The sequence below is a fragment of the Hypanus sabinus genome, chromosome 2 (assembly GCF_030144855.1).
Source record: "Hypanus sabinus isolate sHypSab1 chromosome 2, sHypSab1.hap1, whole genome shotgun sequence".
Lineage (NCBI taxonomy): Eukaryota > Metazoa > Chordata > Chondrichthyes > Myliobatiformes > Dasyatidae > Hypanus > Hypanus sabinus.
The window spans coordinates 136431008-136457079 of NC_082707.1; the positions used below are offsets into that span (position 1 = coordinate 136431008).

The window sequence follows — 26072 nt, forward strand, 5'->3', positions numbered from 1 at the left end:
TTGCATCTTTAATTTAGAGTTGAGACATGCAAGGCAGTCCTTCTTCTCTGATATTATAAAGACAAGCAGCAATAGCGTGTGTGCTTCATTTGCTACAGCTGAGAGGCTCACACATCCTCCTGTTTCAGTAGAACCTAAACTTCTATCTATAAAATCAGGTAATGACCTTGCATCCTATTTTACTGACAAAATTCAGAAGATTAGACATGCTGTTACTGTCTCTGCATCAGGCAGAGCTCGGTCATCCTTTCGTTCGCTTATAACTAATTTAGTTAGGATGACACAATTCAAAACCCATTGACTTTAAAACTCTACAAAAAATTGTATTATTCCTGAAATCTTCCTCCTGTTCCCTTGACATTTTACCTACAACATTTTATAAAAATGTTTTTAGTTGCATAGCACAAGACATTCTGCAAGTAGCTAACACTTCTCTTCTACCAGGCTGCTTCCCAAAAGCCCTGAAAACTGCAGGTATTCAGGCTCTTTTAAAAAGGAACAATCTGGATGCCCCAGTAGTTAATAACTACAGGCCTATATCAAACTTACCATGTTTAAGTAAAACCATTGAAAATGTTGTTTATTTGCAACTCAGTAGCCTTTTGGCACTAAGCAACTGTATGGACAGTTTCCAGTCTGGATTTCGACAACACCGTAACACTGAGACTGTTCTGATCAAGGTTTTAAATGGCATCTGCTTAAACCATGATGATAATAACATTTCAGTTCTGGTTTTACTGGATCTTAGTGCTGCTTTTGACACAGTAGATCATGGCATATTACTGGACAGACTGGAAGACTGGGTGGGACTTTCCAGTACCGTTCTAAAGTGGTTTAAATCTTATTTATAGGATAGGAACTACTTTGTATTGATTGGTAGCTACATATCTGATCTAACAAAAACGATATGCTAAATGCCTCAATGGTCCATACTAGGGCTTCTTCTGTTTAACATCGTGCTCCCTCAAGCTCAAATCATGGTAAGCAACAATATTTCCTTTCTTAGTTATGCAGTTGCCCCTCAGATTTATATTACAGTGTCCTCAAGCGACTATGGTCCCATACAATCACTAAAAAACAGTATTGAACAAATCACTGATTGGATGAGCCATAATTTCTTCCAGTTAAGCAAAGGGAGATTGAAATAATTGTTTTTGCTGTCAAAAAAATGATTGAAAGTCAGTTCTCACTTAGAATCCCTGTCATTACTGAGTAGAAACCAAGCCAGAAACCTTGGACTCTGACTTGAATTTAAACCACCACATTAAAACAATTACAAAGTCAGCCTGCGACCATCTTAAAAATATAGTGGGAGTTAAAGGGCTTATGTCTCAGCAAGGTCTAGAAAAACATGTCCATGCATTTATTTTTAATAGACTTGACTACTGTAATAGCGTTTTCATAGATCTCTAAAACAAAAATCCCTAAGACAACTGCAGCTCATTCAGAATACTGTTGTTAGAGTCCACAATAAGACCAAGAAAGTAGAACACATCACTCTAGTTTCAGATCACCACACTGGCTTCCTGTCCATAGAGGGTTGACTTTAAGATATTACTACTGGTTTATAAAGCACTGAATGGACTAGGGCCAAAATACTTCTCCAATCTCTTGCTGCATTATGAACCTTCCTGAGCTCTGGGGTCATCTGGGGCGGGTCTGCTTACTGTTCCCAGGTTACAACTAAATATAGTGAAGCAGCTTTTAGTTACTATGCCCCACATATCTGCAATAACCTTCCATAGGATCTGAAGTCTGCCCCAGCTTTAAGCTCTTTTAAATCATGGCTTTAAACTTCTCTTTTTGCTGTAGTCTTTAATTAGAATTTCCTTCATTGTAACTTTTATTTCTTTATTTTTATGTGTGATATTATTATCTTTATATTGTCTGAAATTTGAAGTTTAATTTTTAGCTTGTTCTATGTAAAGCACTTTGAACTGCCTTGTGTTTGAAGAGTGCTATACAAATAAACTTGCCTGCCTTGCCTTGCATTGTTCCTGAGACTGTAAGACTATTGAACACCCTATTAGCACCCAGGTCTCATCATCCAAGTAGTACCAGTAGCATTATACTCTTTGCATTTTAACTTGTGATGTAAAAGCACCTTATTACTTGTTAATTTATTTGTGGTAATATTACTATATTTGTTATGTGTGTGAGTTGTATGTACTGTGTTGTGCACCTTGGCCCAGAGGGATGTTGTTTCATTTGGTGGTATACATGTACATGATTGAATGACAATAAACTGAACTTGAACTTCAATGTTATTACTGTATTACTCTACTTAGACCCCCATGACAACTGTACAAAATTCCTCCATTGGGATAAAGAATTATTGGCACTTTTTGTGAAAGGTATGTCAAAAGGAATAACTTGGGTACAAAAGATCTCCTGGATAGTTGAATTACTCAGGAGAATTTCTTAATTTCTGGTTTTATTGCCATTAGTGCAGTTTATTGAGAAACTAACAAAAGTAAAGTACTAATCTGAATTTTGCTTTGCTTCCATCATTTAATTGCTGGATATGGATTACAAATCTCACAAACACGAGAAAATTGAAGATGCTGGAAAACCTGGAGGAACTCAGCAGATCAGGCAGCATCTATGGAAAAGCGCAAACAGTTGATACTTCGGGCAGAGGTGCTTAGACCTTTGGAAATGACTATGCCAAGGGTGTGGACCTCATTGTGTGTGGGCCCTGTCACATGCTGTGTCAGTCCATACTTGTCTCGGATGCAGAACAGCTCATTAGCACTACTGTCCTTGGGGTTATCAACATGAATATTAAAATTACTAATAATGACTACCCAAAGTCAATGCAAACAGTAGTTTCCCACCCTAATAGTCTCATCCAAATGTTACAGTACTTCCTGCCTGATGGTAGGGGGTCAAAGATTGTTGCATGGATGGGAGGGATCATCAGCATTGTTAAGCTCCTGTGTACACAGCGCTCCTGATAACTACCTTTGGTGGGTGGAAGATGATCCATTCAGAAATCCTTGCAATCATTTATAGGGACTTGAGTTGCATGTCTTGTGATTCCTGAACCAGTCAGTGATGCAGCTGGTCAAGACACCTTTGCTCCTGCAAAAATTGGTTAGAAATGGGGATGGGGTGGGGAGCCCTCACTCTCCTCAGGAAGTGGAGATGCTGCTGTGCTTTGTTGACCAGAGATATTGTTGAGGGACCATGTGAGATTGTCCATTATGTGCATCCCTAGAGTGTCAGACAGGGGGGGGGGGGTCATTGGGAACAGACCCAAATGCAAGACACAGACACTGAAGTACTGGGAACTGGACTGGACTAGAGTTAGGGATGGAACTGGTCACAGACTAGGAGCTGGGAGAGGAACACAGACTTGGGCTAGGAAAGCAGGACCAGGACAAGGAACTGGGAACTAGGAGCCTGGGCTTGGACTCCAAGCCAGAGACTGGGCAAGGACCCAGAACCTGGGTCTTAACTCAGGGTTGGACTCCAGAACTAGGCGAGGACATGACGTGGCTACAGGATTGGACGAGGCTTGGGTTCTTCAAGGCTTTCCTGGGCAGGATGAGGTACTCTTAGGCAGGACGAGGTACTCCTTCATGGAAGGCAGGGCCTGGACCCTTCTAGGACACCGAATTGGGAAGCCTACTAGGATGCAGGACCGGGATGACTGCCAAGGTAGAGCACCAAGGAAACTGTCAGGGATTCAGATGGAGAGGGGAAGGGAACAGACCAGCCTCAGGGTAACAGTAAAGACGGCCTGACTTACCCAACAGAGGTGAGGACAGGAAGGGACAGATCCAAGTGCAGGGTAACAGCAAGGACAACCTGACTTACCCCCACAGAGGCAAGGACAGGAAGGGAGCTCAGTCCAGGGTGGCTCTGAGCCTCAGGGCAGCCAGCAACCTTGGCAAGCTATGGAAACAGCCAAATCCATATCTAGCTCAGAGTGGCAGACGGCCACTCAGCTGGCCCCAGAAACAGCTGAATCCATACCCCAATGACTACTCCAACTAGAGGCAACCAGGCCTACTGCACAAAGCACAAAGGGCTGCTCTAAGGGGATACTGACGAGACAAACCAGCCCCCAGACTCAATCCCAGGGCCACTGATATTCCCAGCCCCAAGACAAGTATCAGGTGCCTATTATTAAGCCCAACTGAAACAAGGGACAGCCAGAAAACCTGGAGTCCAGAGTACATGGACCGGACCATTACCTGGAATGTGGTCTTCACGGACTGGACCATGACATAGAGACTTGGTTCTCCTAACTTTCTCCACGAAGGAGCTGGGTATGTACAGTTAGCTGCATCTTCCCAAAGCCTACAATCATCTTTTAGGTCTTGTCCATGTTCGGCTCAAATTGTTGTGTTCACACCAATATAACAGCCATTCTACCTCCTCACTGCACACCACCTCGCTGTCGTTGCTGAGGCCAAACCACTGTTGTGCCATCAACGAATCTGGTGAATCGATTTGAACTGGATCTACCAGTGCAGTCATGTGTCAGCAGTATGAACAGCAGTGGGCTGAGCATGCAGCCCTGTGCAGCACCAGTGCTCAACATGTTGGAGCTAGAGATGTTTCCGCCAATATGGACCAGCTGTGGCCTTCCTGTCTAAAAGTCTCGGATCCATTACAGAGCGAGGCAATGAGACCCAACAAGGACAATTTACCCACCAGCTTCTGAGGGATGATCATATTAAATGGCAAGAAAAAAATTGATAAACAGCATCCTGGAATATGAGGCACCATTTTCTAGGTGGGACAAGACAGAGTGGAGTGCAGAGTATGGCATCATTAGTGGACCACTTTCAGTGATAAATTAACTGGAAAGGGTTCAATTTAGCAGAAAGATGGGATTTAACATGATCCATAATTAGCTGCTCAAAGCACTTCATTATAGTTGAGGTCAGTGCAACTGGATGGTAGTCATTGAGGTAGGTTGCACTCTTGGGCACTGGGATGATGGTGGTCACCTTGAAGCCTGAGGGGACACTGGACTATTCCCGGGAAATGTTGAAGATGTCTGCTAGAACCTCTCCTGAACAGGTATGTTATTAAACCCACAAACATGAGAAAATCTGCAGATGCTGTAAATTCAAGCAACACACACAAAATGCTGGTGGAACACAGCAGGCCAGGCAGCATCTATAGGAAGAAGTACAGTCGACGTTTTGGATCGAGACACTTCGTCAGGACTAACTGAAAAAGGAGATTTGAAAGGGGGAGGGGGAGGGGGCTACCCGAAATGATAGGAGAAGACAGGAGGCGGAGGGATGAAGCCTACAATGGGAAGTTGATTGGCAAAAAGAATAAAAGGCTGGAGAAGGGGGAGTATCATAGGACGTAAGGCCTTGGAAGAAAGGAGGAAGGGAGCATCAGAGGAAGATGGAGAGCAGGCAGGGAGTTATTGTGAGATGTTATTAGGCCCTGCAGTTTTACCTGGGTTGATCCTGTAAGAGCTAACTGAGACAACCAAATGCACTCTGCAAGCGTAAGTGCTACACCTGTCCCTACACCTCATCTCTTACCACTATTCAGGGCCCCAAACAGCCCTTCCAGATGAGGCAACACTTCACTTGTGAGTCTGGTGGGGTCATCTATTGCATCCGGTGCTCCCGGTGTGGCCTCCTCTACATTGGCCAGACCCGACACAGATTGGGAGACTGCTTCATCGAATGCCTATGCTCTGTCCGCCACAACAGACAGGATCTCCCGGTTGCCACCCACTTCAACTCTGCTTCACATTCCCATTCGGATATGTCCATACATGGCCTCCTCTACTGCCATGATGAGGCCAAACCTCAGTTGGAGGAACAACATCTCATATACAGTCTGGGTAGTCTCCAGCCCCTTGGCATGAACATTGAATTCTCCAACTTCCAGTAATTCCCTCCTTCTCCCTTCCCCCATCCCACCTTCACTCTGTCGCCTCTTCTAGCTGCCTATCACCTCTCATGACTCTGCCTTCTTCTACTACCCATATTGTTTTCCCCTTAGATTCCTTCTTCACCTCTCCTGCCTATCCCCTCCCTGCTTCCCCTCCCCCACCCCTTGATCTTTCCTCTGATTGGTTTTCCACCCTCCTCCCACCTTCTTTATAGGGCCCCTGCCCCCTCCTTCTTTATCCTGACGAAGGGTCTCGACCCAAAACTTCTTTCAATGGATGCTGCCCGACCTGCTGAGTTCATCCAGCTTTCTTGTATGTCTAAATGCACTCTTGTTTTAAAGAATTTAGCCTGAAATTCTTTGGTGACTGATAATGCATCTTAAGTCAGTTGGATGAGCTTAAAATGAGTAACTTTCCTCCAGTTGTTTCGACCATGCGAAAAAATATGAAAGCAAACAAGTAGATTTGCATGGGAATTTTTAGATTAGGTTGTAGAGGTGGATGAGATGGTGAGAGGAGAAGAGAAACCCAGGAGGGAAGTTCAGGACTGACAATGGCAATGACTGTGTGAGGAGTCCATGTGGAACATGATCAAGGAGCGGACTCAGCGACCATTTTGTTTTGGGGGAAATGGTCCTCACTCAAGGGTGCTGCAATAATCCAACTTAAAGACGTATCCAAAGCAAATTCCAAGCACCAGAATTCTCCATTTTGGTTCCTTCCTACTCAAGTTCTTTTTAAACATCAGCAAATCTAGGCAGAGCATGTGCTGGGCAGACTGTGCAGAAGTAAATTGTTGCCCAAATTAAGCCTATGGTGGAGCTGCATGGTGCTAGGCACCACAGCGTGCATCTGACTAATAGTGTGGTAGGATATTATTATCACAGATGCCACAATAACATTACTTTCCAAAGTACTTTGTATTTTTAAATAATTGTATCACCTTGTACACAAAATTATTGAGCTAATCAATCTAATTTCTCAGTCTTGATATATTACGTTGCTAGGTAGATAGGACCAGTCCTAATGAAAGATCTCAACTCGAAACATCAATAGCTCATTTCCCTCCATAGATGCTGCCTGACCTGCTGAGTTCATTCAACATTTTATGTCTGCTGTTCAAGAGTCCCAGCACCTGGTGATTCTCATGTGTCTACATTAGATAGTTGTGCATGCACAAAAAGTGTCTGAAAATCTGCGACAACTTAAGATTGACACGGAAATTTGAAGACTGGATGCTCTCTGTGTGAAGGTGAAATAACTGATCACTGAATGCAAAGTGAAAAGTTGAGGGTCTGGATGGTGTTGTGAGGGTAGGGTTTGGAAGGACCTGCCTGAAAACTTCATCCCTGCAATTTATCGAGAGTTGTGTGATACATCTCTATCACTACATCAAAGTTACTGTAAATATGAAAAAAGTTGCAAAAAAACTACAAAGCAAATAGAAATGTAAACTATAACGTACACTAAAACTAGGCACAGCAATGAAAAATTCATCTTATTTCCAAGCAGCACTGGTCAATTCATTCATTAGACACTAGCAACTGCTGAAGAATAACTTGTTAAAATCTTCATTTCCCTGAATAGAAGACCACAAGACATACATAGGAACAGAATTAAGCTTTTTGGCCAATCAACTCTGCTCCACAAAAAAAAGGCAAGACAAAGAAAATAAGGTTCAAACTTAAAATTAGATTGGTACTTTATTTTTCATAATTCATTAATTGATTTCCATCTGATTAAATTGTTCATTGTACACAAATGCACATTTAACATTTTTTTCCAGAGTACTAGATTTTAAAGGCCATGTCATCAGTGAGAATAAATACTCAGCCAAAAACATGAAAAAGACGACCTGAATACCTTAGCTTCTGAAGTAGGCTCGAGAAAGCACAAACGATTACCAAATCCTTCAGCCGCCAGGCAAAATTTACGTTGTTCTTTATTGATGGTGGCAATGGACTGAAGTACAACTTCATCATCCTATAGAAAGAAAAATGAATCCGGTGAGAACTGGTTTATAGGTTTCTAAAATGCTGATTGACGAGTGCTTAATTACTGACTAGAAAACATCAACCAACAGTGTCTGAGACACTTTAATTATAATGTCTATGAAGTTTCTCAGTCATCCAGGTCATTGTATATGGTTAAAGAAGCCACCTCTGTCCCTGAATAGAGGGGTTGGGGTACGACACCACCTATCAGCTATTTACAATACAGTCCTAACATCCCTACCCCCGGCATTTCCACAACAATTCACACATCCGTTCATGCAAAGATAAGACTAATAACCATCTCATTACCTCTATGACTCTTAATAACTCTTAAGTGATTGCTGCACCTTTAAACAACTCACAGAGTTTATAAGCTGGAAAACTACCCACCATGGATCAGACTGAAGAAACCCCTTGGGTGAGTGGTGAAACATTTTCTAGGAAACACAGCAAGTCTAGTTGTCTTGATTTAATCATAAGGTTCTGTCACACTGTGAGAACATATCCATAATCAAAAGGAAATAGGCCCCAGAGTCCTCAGAATTGGCAATGCATAGCATAGAGTTTGATAGCATGAGGCCAGCAAACAAACCTTCTGCTGATTACCACCTACCAACCACCATCCCAGAGCGCACATTGGGTGTGGAAGCACCAAGACTGATTTGGCATTATCACTACTACTATCTCAGCTGCATTTCTGATGGATATCAATGTCAAGACTGGGTTTGCGACAGGTGGTATAAACCAACACAGGGCTTTAACTTTCTCTCCTCAAGTTTATCAAACTACTTGTTGCCGATGTTTAGTATTAGCAGCATTCACACTGTGCAGTATTTGTTGTGTTGAGTTCCTTCTTCACACTAAGGCCTCTGTATCATATACTGTAACTAAGTATGGCAGGTGACAGCAGTTTTACCTGCTGAAAAATGGCCATCCATGAAGCTCTGTGGACCAGAATCAGAACTACACCGTAACAAATTGTAGCCTCATGACATTGCCTCTCCCTCACCCTGTATATTTTGTGGCAAGTGGCTCACTTTCCAGACCCATCACAAAACCTTTGCAACAACCAGGTGGCACAAATTAAGGATGTAATGAAATACTCCCCCCTTTCCTCAGGCAGCCAGGTGACACAAAAGGCTCACTCCAATGGATGGCATCAGAGTGTGAAATATGTAGATCTGTCCAGCTCCCACAAATTTCAAGAAGTTGGACTCTATCCAGGGCAGAGCAGCTAATCTTTCTGATGTTCCCTCCATACCATTGCAGTATGGCTTCAGTTATACAGACACTGAGGTCTATTGCAATAACATGCAACTCTATGATCTTAGCTCTGCTACCTGGAATATTAAGGACAGCAACTGCAAGGACCCCTCCAAATTGAGACACACCATTTTGAACTAGATATCTATCTTCTTGCAGCCAAGTTCACAACCTGAAACTCCTCAGCCAGCAGAGCTGGGGGAGCTTATTCATGTATTGGATGACAGTAAATCAAACCAGCAACCTACTACCACTTTCTGAAGAGCAATTACGGATTGATAATAATGCTGGTCTCGCTACATTCTCCTGTTCCATGCCAATGAGAGTATTGTATCATTTGTGATACTGCCTTCATTTTGACAAGACGGTCTTCAAACATACTTCTAAACAAAATTCCTTTCATAACATTCTGATATACTTTATTAATACTATTTTAAATTCTTCATGTGATTTTTCCCTAGAAGCTTAGCTTCTCGTTACACCTGACATCACGATTCTACGTGATTTCCTCAATATAAGTTTATTTTCTTTGCAGTTTGGCAATTAAAATATTATAGTATTTCAAGAATGCTCAAATCCAAGAGTGATAAATGTCTTAGCTTATCTTAGTAACTGAAATCACCTTAATTATGATCTTGGAGCTGAACAATGCTTCTTCCATAGAAATTAGATTTTGCATATTACAGATGGGGAAATCCACAAATTTCTCAGGTTTGCCCATTCACACCAGTTTTTCCCAAGTCAATTGACTCTTTCAGGCTGCGTTACTCAGCACAGGAACTGACTGTAAAGATTAAAGGTTGCAGCAAGACAAGCTATTGCTACAGCTGGGGAAATAATTCCCAGTTGATATGATAAACTATAAATAAAGGTTAGCACTCCTGCAACCACAGAACTTGGCATTCATTCAGTCATGTCATGAGTTTGGATGAATAGTTAAAGCATTCATAAGGAGTAAAGGCTCCATGAAGATCCATATCTTCAACTTTGGCAATGACCAGTACAGAAATGAGAATATTCAAACTGAAAGTTTTACAACCATCTGAGCCAGAAGTACCAAGTAGTAGGGAAAGCAAGTATCACAGAAGATAATCTTCAAGTTGACATCAAGCAATGGCTGAATGCACTGAATAAAATAAAGACGTCAATTTCACACCTACAAAGTACAAAGCAAATTTATTATTAAAGTACACAGAAGGCAGCAATTCCTTATTTCCCTCCAATACACCTTAGATCCACAGTCTTGCTCTCCACCCACTGCCCATTTGCTAACAAGATGCTGGGTAGAGATCGGTTTTTCAGCCTGGCTTGGTGTCTACCCCTCCTCGCTCTCTTATGGCAATGGCAATGACCCTTTATCCATTTAAAGGTGCTGTACCTACACACCTAAAAGTTAATTCCACCAGGTCCTTCAGAAGACTGTGAAATCACCAGTTCATTAAGACAGTTCCAAAGTACATTACTTAAAGGGAATTTACATGCTGCAGATTGCAGTGAGAGTATATTTAGAAGTTTTGTAAGCAACCCACGGCATGTCGCCGTGGTTCATATGGAGACGATTTTGAACAGTGATAAATTCCAATGCTCTTCGTGCATTGGAGTACCTTTGCAAAGGCACATTTAGTGTTGAAGTCAAAGTCACCAGCAGCCAGTCCTCATCATGAGATCAGAGGTGGAAAGGGCCAGCAACTTTAAATTCCTCAGTGTTATCACTTCAGAGGATTTATTCTGAGCCTAGCATGTAAGCGCCTTAACAATAATAAACACGGCAGCTCCTCTACTTCCTTAGAAGTTTGTGAAGGTTCACCATGATACCTAAAACTCTGACATACATCAATAGATGTGTGGTGGAGAGTATATCGACTGGTTGCATCACAGCCCGGTTTAGAAACACCAATGCTCTTGAACGAAAAATCCTACAAAAAGTGTGGATTTGGCCCAGTCCATCACAGTTAAAGCCCTCTTCATCACTGAGTACATCTACACAGAGCACAGTCGCAGGAAAGCAACCTCCATCATCAGGGACCCCCACCACCCAGACCATGGTCTTTTCTCACTGGTGTCTTCAGAAGGTACAGGAGGCTCAGGACCCACACTGCCAGGTTCAGGAGCAGTTATTACCCCTCAACCATCAAGCTCTTGAACCAGTGGGGTTAATTTCATTCAACTTCACTCATTCCCTCTCCCCCCCACATTACTGAGCTGGTCCCACAACCTATCAACTCACATTCAAGGACCCTTCATCTCATGTTCATAATATTTATTACTTTTTTTTGTATTTGTACAGTTTGTTGTCTTTTTATTAGCTGTTTGTTCATCCTGTTGGATGCAGTCTTTCACTGATTCTGTTAGGTTTCTTGGATTTACTGAGCATGCCTAAAAGAAAATGGATTTCTCGGTTGTACATGGTGACATATATGTACTTTCATAATAAATTTACTTTGAACTATATTTCAGGAGCGGAAAGACAGTGGCCAATTTTCACCACAGCAGCTGATCTCATAAAGTTATCCATGTAAGTGCATTTCTCAGAATTTCTTTACAAAGTTGAAGTTGAATTTATGTTAAATACACATGCATGTATGTACAGGTGCAAACACATAGCTTCTTATAAACAGCTTTAACAGAAAAATAAAAATAATTGATTCATCTTATCTAGAGGTGCAGTGTGGAATAGGCTGTCCAGCCCATTGTGTCAAACAGTCCAGCAGCCCTCAACAACCCCCAATTTAACTCTAATTTAATCATGGGACAACTTACAATGACCGATTATTCTACTGAGCCAGTACATCTTTGGACTATGGGAGGAAACCAGAGCACCCAGAGAAAATCCACACAGTCTGTGGGGAGGATGTTCTTACAGAGGGCATAGGAGTGAACACTGAACTCCAACACCCAGACCTGAACTAGCATCATGCTAAGCATCAAGCTAGCCTGGTGCATAATTAACATAAATTATACATAATTTTATCAAGAAAAATCAAAACTCTATCAAATGAAAATAAAGTCCATTTTAGTGCAACGTAATCATAGTGTTGTTAGTTTTGCCATTTGTTCAAGAACTGATTGTTTGAGGGGAAGTAGCTATTCTTGAAACTGGTAGGACTTCAGGATTCTGTACCTCCTTCCAGATGGTAGCTGCAGAAAGATGGTTTGGCCTGAATGTTTGGGATCTCTGATGATGAATATTGCCTTCTTGAAGCAGCATCTCCTATAAATACTGTCAATGGTGGGAAGGGCGGGAAGGCCCTTGATATATTGGGCAGAGTCCATTACCCTCTGCAGCTTCTTCTGTTCCCGTGCGTTCAAATTCCCATACCAGATATTATACAACCAGTCAGTATACTTTCAACAGTACATCTGTAGAAGTTTGCTAGAGTGTTCAGTGACAAGCCAAACCTTATTAACCTGCTTAGCAAGTAAACTCATTGATGAGTTAAACAAAGATTCTGCTTGAGTTCTGGATCTTGCAATTGCAAGTAGCAGACAGTGGACATTACCCTACCACAGATCTTCTGATTCACTCTTTCCAACTTGCTTCCTCTTTCCTCTGCTGTACTTCTTTAAAGTCTATTATATCTCTAACTTTTCTAGTTCTGATGAAAGTCTGTTGACATTAATAAGTTCTTTTCTCTCTCTCTCTCGAGGTATAATAGCTATTTCCAAGCAACTATTATTTGTTTTCTATTTCAGAATCTAAGCAGCAACAGTACTTAAGTTTTGATAAAGTAACATAAAACTCATAGCTAAAGCACACATTAACACAATTTTTTAATTAATAGCCTTACCAATGACAGATACATAAGAAATATGAGCATTAATATGCCACTTGAGGCTAATTCATCAGTTCATAAGATCACTGTAGAATAATCTTCTTCCCTTAATGGCCAAACGTATATCAATCACAGTCATTATTTTTCACATTATTCCAGGATCCAAAACATTGTCAGAAAATTTCAAGAGTTCATAATTATTGAGCTAAGAAATACTTCCTCCTCTTAATTGTAAGTGGCTGATTTTATATCCTGTGACATGACCCTTGGATCTAGGTCCTGGACTCAAGAGAAATAGCCAGCTCAAAGCAATAACAGCTAACATATTCATGTTATAATTTTATGTCGACATGTCAATTTTCTTTGACTTACCCAGATTTCTCTATCTACTGTTACACTATTATCACATTTGAAGAGAAAAAATTTAACCATCTTTCCATTTCCAAGGTGGAAATGTTATATTTCTCCACATTATAAAGGTATATTCTTACCCAGTTACTTAGCCAGTTTATATAACTTTACAACAGCTTACTTGCTCACCCAGCTTTGTACTGTCCACAAAGCTGGATATATGACACATATTTCTCTCATCTAAATCTATGGATTATCAATAGCAGAGGCTCAAGCACTAATCCATGCAGCCCTAAAATATTTACATCAATTTGTTTAAAAGTATATCTGTTCTTTGCTTGCTTTTGACTTTTTCTCCTTTAACCAATACTTAATCCTTGCTAATTTTGTAAGAATCCATGTATAATATCTAAGCAAATTCCTCCTAAATATCCAAATAACCATATCCTTTCCCCGTCACCTGGTCTTACCTATCACCCGTCAGTTTACATTCCTTCCCATCCCCTCCTTCTGATTCTTATTCTTCCCCCTTCTTTTCCAGTCCTGATGCAAGGTCTTGGTCTGAAACATCGATGGTTTATTCCTCTCCATAGATCTGCTGGGGTCCTCCAGCATTTTGTGTGTAATACCACATCCACTGGCTTCTCCTTCCCTCTACTGCTTGTTCTATCTGCAATAATAAAATAATAGATTTGGTAAACATGATCTTGTTCTTATAGAACTGTGTTGACTCCACTTGAATCACACTATAATGTGTTGACGTTGTCACTCTTTGTCTGGGTTTAGGGCACTGCATCAATTTAACTTTCAACAATGCCAAGGTTAAATGCGATCATGACATATTAACCAATAGGACACAGTCAAATGCTCACTCTCAGTCATGTATGCAAAAGCAACACATGGTCTAAAATATTTATCCAAGTTACAAATCTGGAATCCGGAGTCAGTTGTGCTCCTGATTTTGCCACTGTGCTACCCGACTCACCAACAATGTGCAGGCAAGGCCAATAGTCACCCAAGCCCTGGTGAAAAAGGCCACATTTCCAAAGGTGTATATTTGTATAATTGCATTAAAATAACAGATCTGAGATACAGTAAGTTCAAATTCTGGATGCCATAAATTCTGCTGTAAGTTGATCTTGTTAATCGTTGGCACTTTCTTTTACTGAAACATGAACACCAACAGTTGATGATTCTTAATACAGGCTATGTTTAGAGCTAAGAGGTTTGCTGCATTCACTTACTTGCTTTCACATGTTGAGTCAATCCAAAGTGCAGGCCAAAACAGTCTCCTAGCAAATTAAATTTATGCTCCATTTATCATTTATGTGGCACAAAACAACAAATTCATAATTTTTATGCAAAAAATGCAAGTTGCTTTTAAAACTTCCATGCTACTTTAAGAATCCAGAATGATTTGCTAAAGACTCTCTAAAGAACTTAGCCACCTTTACTGTAAACATTCCTTACACTGACAAATGACTTTAGCTATTAAAAACAGGTGCAGTGAGATAGTGATACATTGGTGATCTGAGAGTTACTTTGACAGTAACTTGAGAGATCTAAATATGTTATGATCTCAACTGTTAGATTATATCTTGGCACAGAAAATAATTCCAACTTTCTTCTGGATCAAGATATCACCTCAATGTATCTTTATTTCAATCTTGAAAATTGAAAATAAACCTGTTGCATTCCTGAATTAAACTTATTAATCAAAGTTCGAAGTATATTTATAATCAAGGTATGTATACATTATACAGCCTTGAGATTTGACTCCTAACAGGCAGCCACAAAACAAAGAAACTCAAAAGAACCCATTAAAAAGACCATCAAACACTCAAAACGCAGAGAAAAAAAATCATGCAAACAATAAATGCAAGCAAGCAAATATCGTGCGGAACTGAAGTCCACAAAGAGTCTGTCCCCAACCCCAAGTTCATTACACTGCATAAACATGTGCAAAAGGAGCCTTTTTGCAATTCCACGTTCAAGATAATTTCATCTCAACAGATGTGTACTTTTAAAATGCTAGCACATCACATGGTATGATGTGGGTGATTACATGACAATTTGCTGTTTATTTCAAAGTCATGGTCATTAATAATCAAGTTCTTTTGATATATCTCCGTGTTCATTTGATTATGCAAGTGACAACATAAAAGAGCCAACAAACATCACAAGAAGATGTTGCAGCTTGAAGAGATCACAGAAGAGTGATTTAGAAGTGGAAGGCAGGGTGCAGCAGTGATGACAGCAGACAGTGGATGTGTCAGATAGAATAGCAGGACAGCAGGCAGGATTATGCCAATAATAATAGCAGAACAGCAGCAGTGAATATATCAGATATAATTGCAGGCTCGAAGTATACATGTGTGCTCAGCTCTTGACTCTTTCTTGGAGAGCCAGTGGATGAGCAATCCTGTGGGTGAACAGGTCTGTCGGTGTCCTTGGAGAGGACGCATAATAGAAAAAACACACAAGCATGAGAGAATAAAAGGCAATGTTGTTGATGATAGTAGGATCAGAAACTAAGTGGTGTCACAAACTATCTATCTGGCCTCATGAGAAAATAGTGAAACCATGACAAAACATTTTGATCAAATGCTGGAAATTTCTAGAAGCTCTGTTTGCAATGTGCATCCGGGAAAATAAAAGAATTAAATGGGCAAAGGAAAGACACCAGGTGTAATCCTCAGACTGTTTATATTGATACTGCTGGATCACTTGGCATGCAGAATGGTGAATGGGTGAATTCAAGCAAAGATCTTAATATGGTGGGCTTAACTTTTAAGAAAACATATAATGCAGCAGGATGGAAATGACACTTAAAAATGTGAGGACAGTTTTTCGGGACACTTTTTTGAGGTATAGGCAGGAAACAAGCTGGCAAAGATGGTAACAGAAATATGGTGTTCTTCTGTGCAGCAAGTCACATCATGGTGCTCCAAATAGATTTGGTTAAAAAAAAACATGAACACAGGTGGGAAGATTGAGAATCACTTGGATTCAAAATCGTAGAGGCTTTGGCAAGGATGTTATGGGAACCATCAGTTTCAGAATGCCCATTCTAAATGGCACAGTGTACCTATCTTCAGGAAGTAGGGCATACAACATGCAGAGATGCAAGTCCCTGAAGAAAGCAACTGCCAGTAAAGTTGATGGCCCCTGTATGGCTCAGAAACAAGAGACATGAAGTTATGAGTACTGTACAGAAAGTCAAGGAAGTAGAATGAGGAGAGCTTAATGGCATCTATCACGTTCCTGAGGTTATTGAATAGATTTAAGGCTACCTATGAATTGAGAAAGCAACTGTAAATGTATGCAAAGATACTGTGGCAAAGCCAATCTTTTCTAAGCCTGTTGAAACTGAAATACTTCAATGATTTTCCATTAAGACAGAAGAAAATAGTGCAACAATCGATCTGATGGAGGAAATCTGCTGGTTAATTAGCATCTGTGGCAGCAAAGGAATTATCAACATTTCAGTTCAAAACCCTGCATCAAATTTTGACCTGAAATGTCAACAATTCCTTTCCTTGCTCGACCCACAGAGTTCCTTCAGCAGATCTTTTTGTTGCTCTAGGTTCCAGCATCTGCTGTGGCTCGTGTCTCCAAAAGAAAAAGCCGTTGGCCTTATGTGGAAAAAGGATTGTTTGAGTGTGAGGGAAGTGAACTTCTGGTTCCCTAGAAGAGAACTGGGCCCATTATAACTATGGGTCTTGAGAATACACACCAATGGACATGGACATAGATCAGATCAAGCAACTTAGATTGAGGAACCGTGTTTTAGAAAAGATCAGACGATGAGACAATACAGTGCAGAATGTAGTCACACATTAGGGAAAGCTGGCCCTGCTCAAACAAATCAGTAGACTGTTGTGCTAGATAGGTAGCAAGAGATCATGAAACAGCAAACAAAATGGATCAGAGTTACAGGCTCTAGCTCCAATGAGATGGCTGTGGAATGCAGTGAGTACCATGCAATGTCCTTGCACAGAGAGAAAAAAGTACACCTCGGGAGGGGAATGCAGGAAACAACCAGTTCTCTTCATGAGGACAGCTCTCAAAGTAATCCCAGCATTCCCTTATTCTTTCCCTGTGATCCATTCTTTCTTGCATCACAATCCCCCCACCCCCCCAATTCTCTTGTCATCCTTTATAATAGGAGCAATTTACAGTAGCCAACTGATCTGCCAACAGGTATTCAGTACAATGGTCAAAACCTGAGTATCTGAGAACAAGCCACATGATCACTGACAGAATGAGCAAACTCCACACAGACAACGCTGGAACCTAGGATTAAACTTGAATTGCTGCAGTTGTACAGCAAGCATACTAACCACTGTGCCACCTTTGTAAGCAAGTCAGCAACTGAATTTTCAAAGATATGAATATTTTGATATAAACAATCACATCCCATGCAGTGAGAGATGATTAAAATATAGAGATCAAAATGAAAGAAAAGGACACATAATTGAATTAATGATCACAACTGGGTAAGAGTCAGGATTTACTCCAGAATTTTAGGAAGCCTCAAATCTGGTCACCACAGTAGCTTACTGTCATGCCAACCAAACTAGCAACTTTCGATTTACTAATTGTTTCAGCTGGGGGAATATTCAGTTTCTCTAATTACTTTCCCATTGAAAGGCAGAAGCAGTGAAGGTCCAAATTGATAAGGGTGAGCATATGCAGAATTCAATGAAATACCCTGGGTGGGTAGAGGAAATAATCAAAAAAGTTGAGGCATTGTTGATACTTCTTTCTAGCAGAAGCCATGTAGAAGTTTTCCAATATTTGAGAAATCCATAATTGTACTGCAACAATCTCAATTACTGTTAATAGTACTTTAGTGACCATATTTGTCTCAGTGTTTCAGATAGTTGATTTAAATAGTTTTTGTGCAACATCAAATTAAATTAAGTTAAAACATCAGAAGCGCCTGGCTTAAGGGATGTGTTAAATCATTTATAATAATGGATTAGTCTCGAAGGAGCAATGCACCTATTTCTGCTCCTATGTTACACACAAGAGAGTTTGTTCAGTGTTATCAAGTTTCTACGTTACCAAAATGATCTCAGAATTGACCTTGCTTCAGTTTATAATTTCAGCACTCTTTTAAGAGACTTGTAGGACAACAGACACATTTTTCTGTACGCATATGAAGTCATCTCAAAACGTCATGGAAAGTCAAAGTGCACATGACAGAGAACAATAAATAGACTTTATGTCCCGCAAACTAATTTACAATTGATAAATGCCACAGCACAGAGAAACCCTGCTGCAATGGACATACACAATAGGCCAGGTTAGCAGTAAAGTCATGTGTCTCACAATGATTTAGGAGCATATCACCATGGCTGTACCATGAGGCTATAAGGGTCATATGTAATGATTATGATACAGGCAAGTAAAACTGAGGCCATGCTCAGAGACCACCCCGGCAGCCTTTAGACATTAGGTGCAATCACAAGGCCTTTTTTTTCTCCCCCAAATACCTCAGAACACAATTGCCTAATATAAATTAATTAAAAGATGATATTAATTAAAACACACTTAAAGCATACAAGCTATCTTTTCAATGAAGGTGAGCAACAACCATTCAAAGGCTAGATAGTACATCTATATCTTGGATAAAGCTGATGGGTCAGATACAAAGTGCTGATAAACTTTGCAGCTTGCCATCCATTCTCCATGGCCATGAGGGTCAGCTGTCATTATGACACAGTCCAACATGCAACAGACGTAATGATCCAACAGACTACCTGAAGATAAAATTGTACCTGAAGATAACCATAACCTAACTTTACCACGTGTAGAACATATAGCTGGGAAATAATCCCTTACGTACCAAATGAGAAATAGAGATTACAGTTGTAAGTTAAACTACTTCCTTTATGCTGATTCTGTGATGGATTGAGGACAAATTTCACTAAAACTCACAAAGATGGTTTCTTAGGAATGAAATAATAAATATATCCTTACAATTAATATTTTTTTCTCACGTTATTTGATTATTACATCTGATATCAAAGATTTTGAAAATGCAGACATGTCCTTCCCTTCCCTCACTGTGGTCTAATTGTGGTCTAATCTACCCACCAATGTTACTTCACACCATTTCTTATTTGAAGCTTACAATTTGAAGAACACCATTCTTTAAGTTTGTTCTCTACATTCCACCATTCTAGATTATTTCTCCACCTTCAGTATGCTGCTGTTAAATATCAAGGGATGTTCTAACATACCAAAACTATTCAGGTGCAGGTTATTGCTGTTGCATTTACACCCAGTGACTGCAGTGCCCAATCTAATAGTGCATCTTAATTTTGCATTTCTGATCACCATAACATAGCAAGGTTAGAGCATGCAAACAAATTTACAAGGATGGTGTCCATTACTCTGAGGTTATGTCATTTTCCTCAAATATGAATGGGCTTACTCAAAGGAATCCTAATGGGTGGTCACAGAGGTCTTTAAAGTTATGAAAGAAAAGACTGGTCTAAATTAATATGGCAAGAAAATGGGAACCAGTATGATAGAGCTGAGGATCAGCCAGCATATTTACAAGTAGATGATGGGTGTAACATGAATATAAGGAAGGAGAAGCCAATGACTGGGTACAAATGCAGACAGAGCAAAGAGTTAAATTGTACTGCAGAGGCAAAACTCAAAAGGGCAAAGAATGTAGGATTGAAGGTGTTGCATTTAAATACACGTAGCATTTGGAATAAGGTGGACAAACTCATGGCACAATTAGAGATCAGTCAGTATGATGTTGTGGGCATCACTGAGACGTGACTGAAAGAAAGTCATAGTTGGGAGCTTAACATCAAAGGATATATTTTGTATCGAAGACAGGTAGGAAGGCATGGGCAGTGGTGTGGCTCTGTTGGTAACAGGTGGAATTAAATCTTTAGAAAGAGGTGACATAGGGTCAGAGAATGTTGAATCTTTTTGGATGGAGTTAACAAATTGCAAGGGTAAAAAACCATTATGAAAGTCATATATAGGCCTTGAAATAGTAGCCAAGATATGGGGTTGAGTTTGCAAAGAGAGCTGAAAAAGGCATGTAATAAGGGTAATGACACAGTTGTAAGAAAGGGCTTCAATATGCAAGGGAATTGAGAAAATCAGGTTGGTGTTGGATTGCAAAAGAGGGAATTTGTTAAATGCCTACAAGATGGCTTTTCAGAGCAACTTGTGCTTGAGCCTATTCAGGGAATGGCTATATAAGAATCAGTGTTGTGTAATAACCTAGATCTTTTTAGGGAGCTTAACATAAAGGAACCCTTAGAAGGCATTGATCATAATATGATTGAATTCATACTGCAGTTTGAGAGGGAGAAGCATAACTCACATGTGTCAGTATCACAATGGAACAAAGGGAATTACAGAGGCAGGAGAGAGGAGGTTGCCTAGGTGGATTGGAGGAGGATACTGGCAGGGATGACAGCAGATCAGAGGCGGCTGACATTTCTGGGAATAGTTCACAAGGCAGAGGATAGATAAGTCACACAGAGGAAGAAGTTCTCAAATTGCAGGAGAGGGCAACCATGGCTGACAAGGGAAGTTAAGGATTGCTTAAAAGCTAAGGAAAGGGCATATAATGTAACAAAAGTGACTGGGAAGTTGGTTGATTGGGAAGCTTTTAAAATCCAACAAAGGGCAACTAAAAAAGCTATAAGAAAGGAATAGATGGAATATGAGGGCAGAATAGCAAATAATATAAACATAAGAACATAAGAGATAGGAGCAGGAGTAGGCCAATCGGCCCCTCAAGCCTGCTCCACCATTCAACAAGATCATGGCTGATCCAATCTTAACTCTAGTTATCACCGAATCCCACAAGGCAACAGTGCCAACCAACAGGGCACCATGCCGCCCATTTTATTTTATTATTCATCCCGCCCAAACCCATGTGATCACCCAGGGGAAATAAAAACGACTTGCCAATTGAGGAGAAAAAATCTGGAAAATTCCTCTCCAACCCATCCAGGCTATCAAAAACTGGTCCAGGAGATCACATGGCTGATCTAAACCTAGCCTCATGTCCACTTACCTGCTCGCTCACCGTATCCCCTAATGCCATTTTTATCCAGGAAAATGTCTATCTCCGTTTTGAATTTATTGAGTGTAGTAGCTTCCACAGATCTCTGGGGCAGTAAGTTCCACAGCCCCACTACCCTCTGAGTGAAGAAATTTCTCCTCATCTCAGTCCTGGAACGGCATTCCCTTATTTTAAGATTATGCCCCCTAGTCCTAGTTTCACCCATCATTGGGAACATTCTCCCCGCATCCACCCGATCAAGCCCCTTCACAATCTTATATGTTTCAATAAGATCGCCTCTCATTCTTCGGAACTCCAATGAGTAGAGTCCCAATCTACTCAACCTCTCATCATACATCAACCCACCCATCCCCGGAATTAACCTAGTGAACCTCCTCTGCACTGCCTCAAGAGCCAGTATGTTCTTTCTTAAATATGGACACCAGAACTGCACGCAGTACTCCAGGTGTGGTCTCACCAATACCCGGTACAACTGCAGTAAGACCTCCCTGTTCTTATACTCCATTCCCTTAGCAATAAAAGCCAGCATTCCATTGGCCTTCTTGACCACCTGCTGCACTTGCATACTAACTTTTTAAAGCAGGATACCAAACATTTTTTCAGTTATAGAAAGGGTAAAGAGGGAAGTGAGAGTTGATATTGGACTACTGGTAAATGATGCTGGTGAGGTAGTAATGGGGGACAAAGAAATGGCAGATGAAATTAATGGGTACTTTGTATCAGTCTTCACTATGGAAGACACTGGCAGTGTGCCAGAGGTTAGTGAGTGTCAGGGAGTAGGAATGAGTGCCATTGCTATTACAAAAGAAAAGGTGGTAGGCAAACTCAAATGTCTTAGGGTGGATAAGTCACCTGGACCAGATGGACTACATCCCAGAGTCCTGAGAGAGATTGCTGAAGAGATAATGGATACATTGGTCATGATCTTTCAAGAATCACTTGATTCCTGGAGGACTGGAAGATTGCAAATATCACTCCACTCTTTAAGGGAAGAAGGCAAAATAAAGGAAATTATAGGCCAGTATAGACTAGTATGGAAAAACTTCTGACAAACTCAATAAACATGAGATGAAGAACTGAGTGGAAGTTTGTACAAATGGAATTAAATGAGGAAGGATGAGAAATGCTCTAGTACAGTAGAGTAAAAAATCAGGTGTTCCAAACAGATTACTTATGTGAGAGAGAATCTATATAATTCAATGTATCATGCACTTGCTTTGAAGTTATATGATGTGAAATTATAGTATGAATGACCTTTAATGTATTTTTCTTGGTAAGTGCTTCCACTAAAATAATGTACAGGGAAAATTCAAAAATATGTCTTTTTGCACTTCAGGGTAATTTCAATGTCATTTGTTATTAGCTTAAGATTAAAAAGGTTACAAAAACATTTCACAGAAAATGCCAAATGATTATCCATCCATTTTAATTCTGAATGTCCTCAAAAATTGTCTTTTAGTATTAAGTGGAGCTTCATGGTGTTAAGATAATTTAGTGGAAGTGTAGAAGGAGATAGCTGAATTGAACAGTGCAAATAAAGGGAAGTGGTTTCCATTACCAGAATAACTCTTTTAACTGGGAGTTGTTATGATCTGAAACTCACTAATTACAAAAGGCAATTTGAAAGAAACTTGGCAGAGAATAACTTGCAGGGTTATGGAGAAAGTGCAGGAGAATGAGACACAGACTTAATAACTAAATGGCCCTCTTCTATATCTTTATGATTTTAAAGTGCATGAAACAAATGTCATTTTCTAAAGTTCAAGAATGTACCTTGCACAAGTCTTAAGACAGACTTAAACGTTCTCTTAATCTAAGTATGCTCAGTGGCCACTTTATTAGACTCATTAATGCAAATATCTACTCAGCCAATCATGTGGCAGCAACACAATGCATAAAAACATGCAGAAATGCAAAGAGGTTCAGTTGGTATTCAGACTAAACATCAGAATGGGTAAGAAATGTGATCTAAGTGACTTTGACTGGGAAATGATTCTTGGTGCTAGATGGGGTGATTTGAGTGTCTCATAAACTGATAATTTCCTGGGATTTTCACATAGAACTGTCTCTAAGTTTACAGAGAATGATGCAGAAAACATAAAAAAAACATCCATTTCCGTGGGGGTAAATACCTTGTTAATGAGAAAGATCAGAGGAGAATGGCCAGACTGATTCAACCTGACAGGACGGCAGCAGTAATGTATTACAACAGTGGTGTGCAGAAGAGCATCCCTGAACAGACAACACATCAAACCTTGAAGTGGATGAGCTTTAGCAACAGAAGACCACAACCATACACTCAGTGGCCACTTTATTAAGCATAGGAGATATCTGACTCACTTGACCAATCTACATTGTTCCTTTCAATCTTCCTCTCAACTTACTTTTCTTTTTTTCTTAACATCTGTCATAAGGACAATGTTAGACAAAATAGCACCACATTGAAAATTTAAAGACAATCAGGCAAAGTTAACATTTTCCTTACAGCCTATAATATGTCATGCATTGCCAATACAACATTAACTAAATAAAGCACTTGTGTTTTCAACATGTTTTCTCCATTAACAGCAAATATTTGAAATAAAAGCATCAATCAAAAATTACCATTGAAGCATAGTAAATTTTCTACATAACAGAACTGTGGAAATTTAAATTATATCAGTTGTAGAAAGGGCTTCACTATGAGTCCTGCAGCAACTAAGAATGAGTGATACTTAAGAAAAATTTACACCAATGTTACCTCATGACAGTGGACTTTTAAAACTTATGAACTAGCTTAGTCGCAAATCTATAAACCCAAAGCTCTGTGGATTAACAGGAACCGTTTCTCAAGATGAGCTGGGAAATTTCAGCTTGTACTTGGCAGGGGCAAATCCCATCCGACAAACACTTCCAACTTCCTTGAATACATTGGTCAAATGAGACAGTAGACCTCTCTGAAGGGTTTGGCCATATTATCAAAAGTGATTGACAATCAAATATACAATGTTATACAAAAGCCAGTAACTGATCTCTCCAAGTACACATTAAACTCCAAAGGTTTGTCCAAGTCTCCATGTGTCAAGGCATACTAGGGGAATAATCAAACCCCTAATGGCTTTCTTGAGGTAAATTTTGCAAATTAGGGGTAAAATTTTCCTTTATTTTGGAGCAATAGATTTTTAAAAATAAACTGCACAGCACGGAAGCATTTTAAAAGGAATGCATTGTTTGTTTTATGAAATGAGCTTGTGGGAAAAAAAGTGATCAGAACGCTGCCAGCCATAAAGTCTAGCTTTTGGAGCTTGAATAATGAAGTTCATTTATGATAGGTAGCTGATTTGTAAACTATAACATTGAAAGGTAGCCTTTAATAGACCTCGTTGTTCAAAGCAACCATATGAACAGCTTGCCTTCAAAGGTTCTGGAAACAAATATCTTGAAAGTTTGCATTTTATAGGTAATATACATGCATGAAGGAAAATAGTCCTGTGAATTCTCTCAAAGAACTGTGAAGAACCAGAAACAAAAAGTCATACTCCCATACTCTACATTTAGCCAAAACGTTCTGCTTTACATCAATATAATAGTCCATCTTCTTCATAATGAAGTGTCTTCAGCTAACTTGAAGACAAGTTAGCTGGAAACCTAACTGGAAACCTGAGAAGGAAGAAGGTTCAATGCTAGCATCCCCTGATCCTTTTCTTTCAAAAAAAATAATGGTGCTCGACTAACATGCTAGTTAAGCACATCTCAGGAAGAAAACTCCAGTGGTATTTTATACTAAAACTTCCAAGCTGAATTTGAAGCTGGAAAGGTTATCATTTAAGATCAAATCTAAAATGATGATATAACAAAGTTGATAAAGGGTAAAAAACTGTCAGGTCCATTTTATAGCAATTAAAGACGAGAAAAGTGCTAAATAACAGTGGATCTTCATCTGCTTTGTTAATTTACAAAAATCCTGTGATTATTCACACTTGATTTCAGTTAGGATGTTGATACTGCAGCCTCTAAATAGCATGCTGAGATCAACAAATTATTGAAACAGAATGCACTATGCAGAATCTCCATGGAGGAGCAAGCACCAAAGCAAATAAAATGTTGAGTTCAGAGCTTCTAACAGTGGAGTGCAATTTCAGGCAATAATGCAACAACTGCCCTGTTCTATAGTTAGTCCGAACTCTAAGCCACTATATTTATTAACAATGACGTGATGCAAAGGAAATAGTGTGAACTTTGCAGGCAGTACAAAGTGTAATCATGAGACTGATCATTAATCATATAATCAGAACACAGAACTAGGAGAAAAGAAGAGAAACTTGGTGCTTAATAACTCCTTGCGTATATCAACTCATGCATTTGGTTCAGTCTCAAAAATGGTTTTGACTGCTCATAGTGAAATCTCTTTCCTGGATGAGCAAATCTAGATTTGGCAATGTTGGTAACAGTCCTTTCATTCTGATCCAAGCTATCACGAGACAAAGCATTGCAAATCTGGCTTCCATCTCCTGCTACAAAATCTCAGGAGCATTGCCTCATCTAATTACTTAAAACTTTAACTGGCTGTCTCGTATATTTACCTTCTACTTCAACACAAAACAAATTTTATCCTCCCTTTATTCTATCCATTTCACTTTACTTTTGGTAACGTCACTGCAAGGCTTTTGATGATTCTTTAATCTTACATTTTTCAAACTTACTGGATAATTATTCATCCATATTAGCAGTGGCTTTTACTTCCCACCAATTGATTTTGT

At 39.9% G+C, this 26072-nt stretch overlaps 1 protein-coding gene across 1 annotated transcript in view; it reads right to left on the reverse strand.

Annotated features, from left to right (window-relative positions):
- Window positions 1-26072, reverse strand: part of ryr3 (ryanodine receptor 3) — a 375337-nt gene that overhangs the window by 328595 nt on the left and 20670 nt on the right. The window contains 1 exon segment of the mRNA XM_059955616.1: window positions 7742-7861. Within this exon segment, the coding sequence (XP_059811599.1) occupies window positions 7742-7861 (120 nt within the window).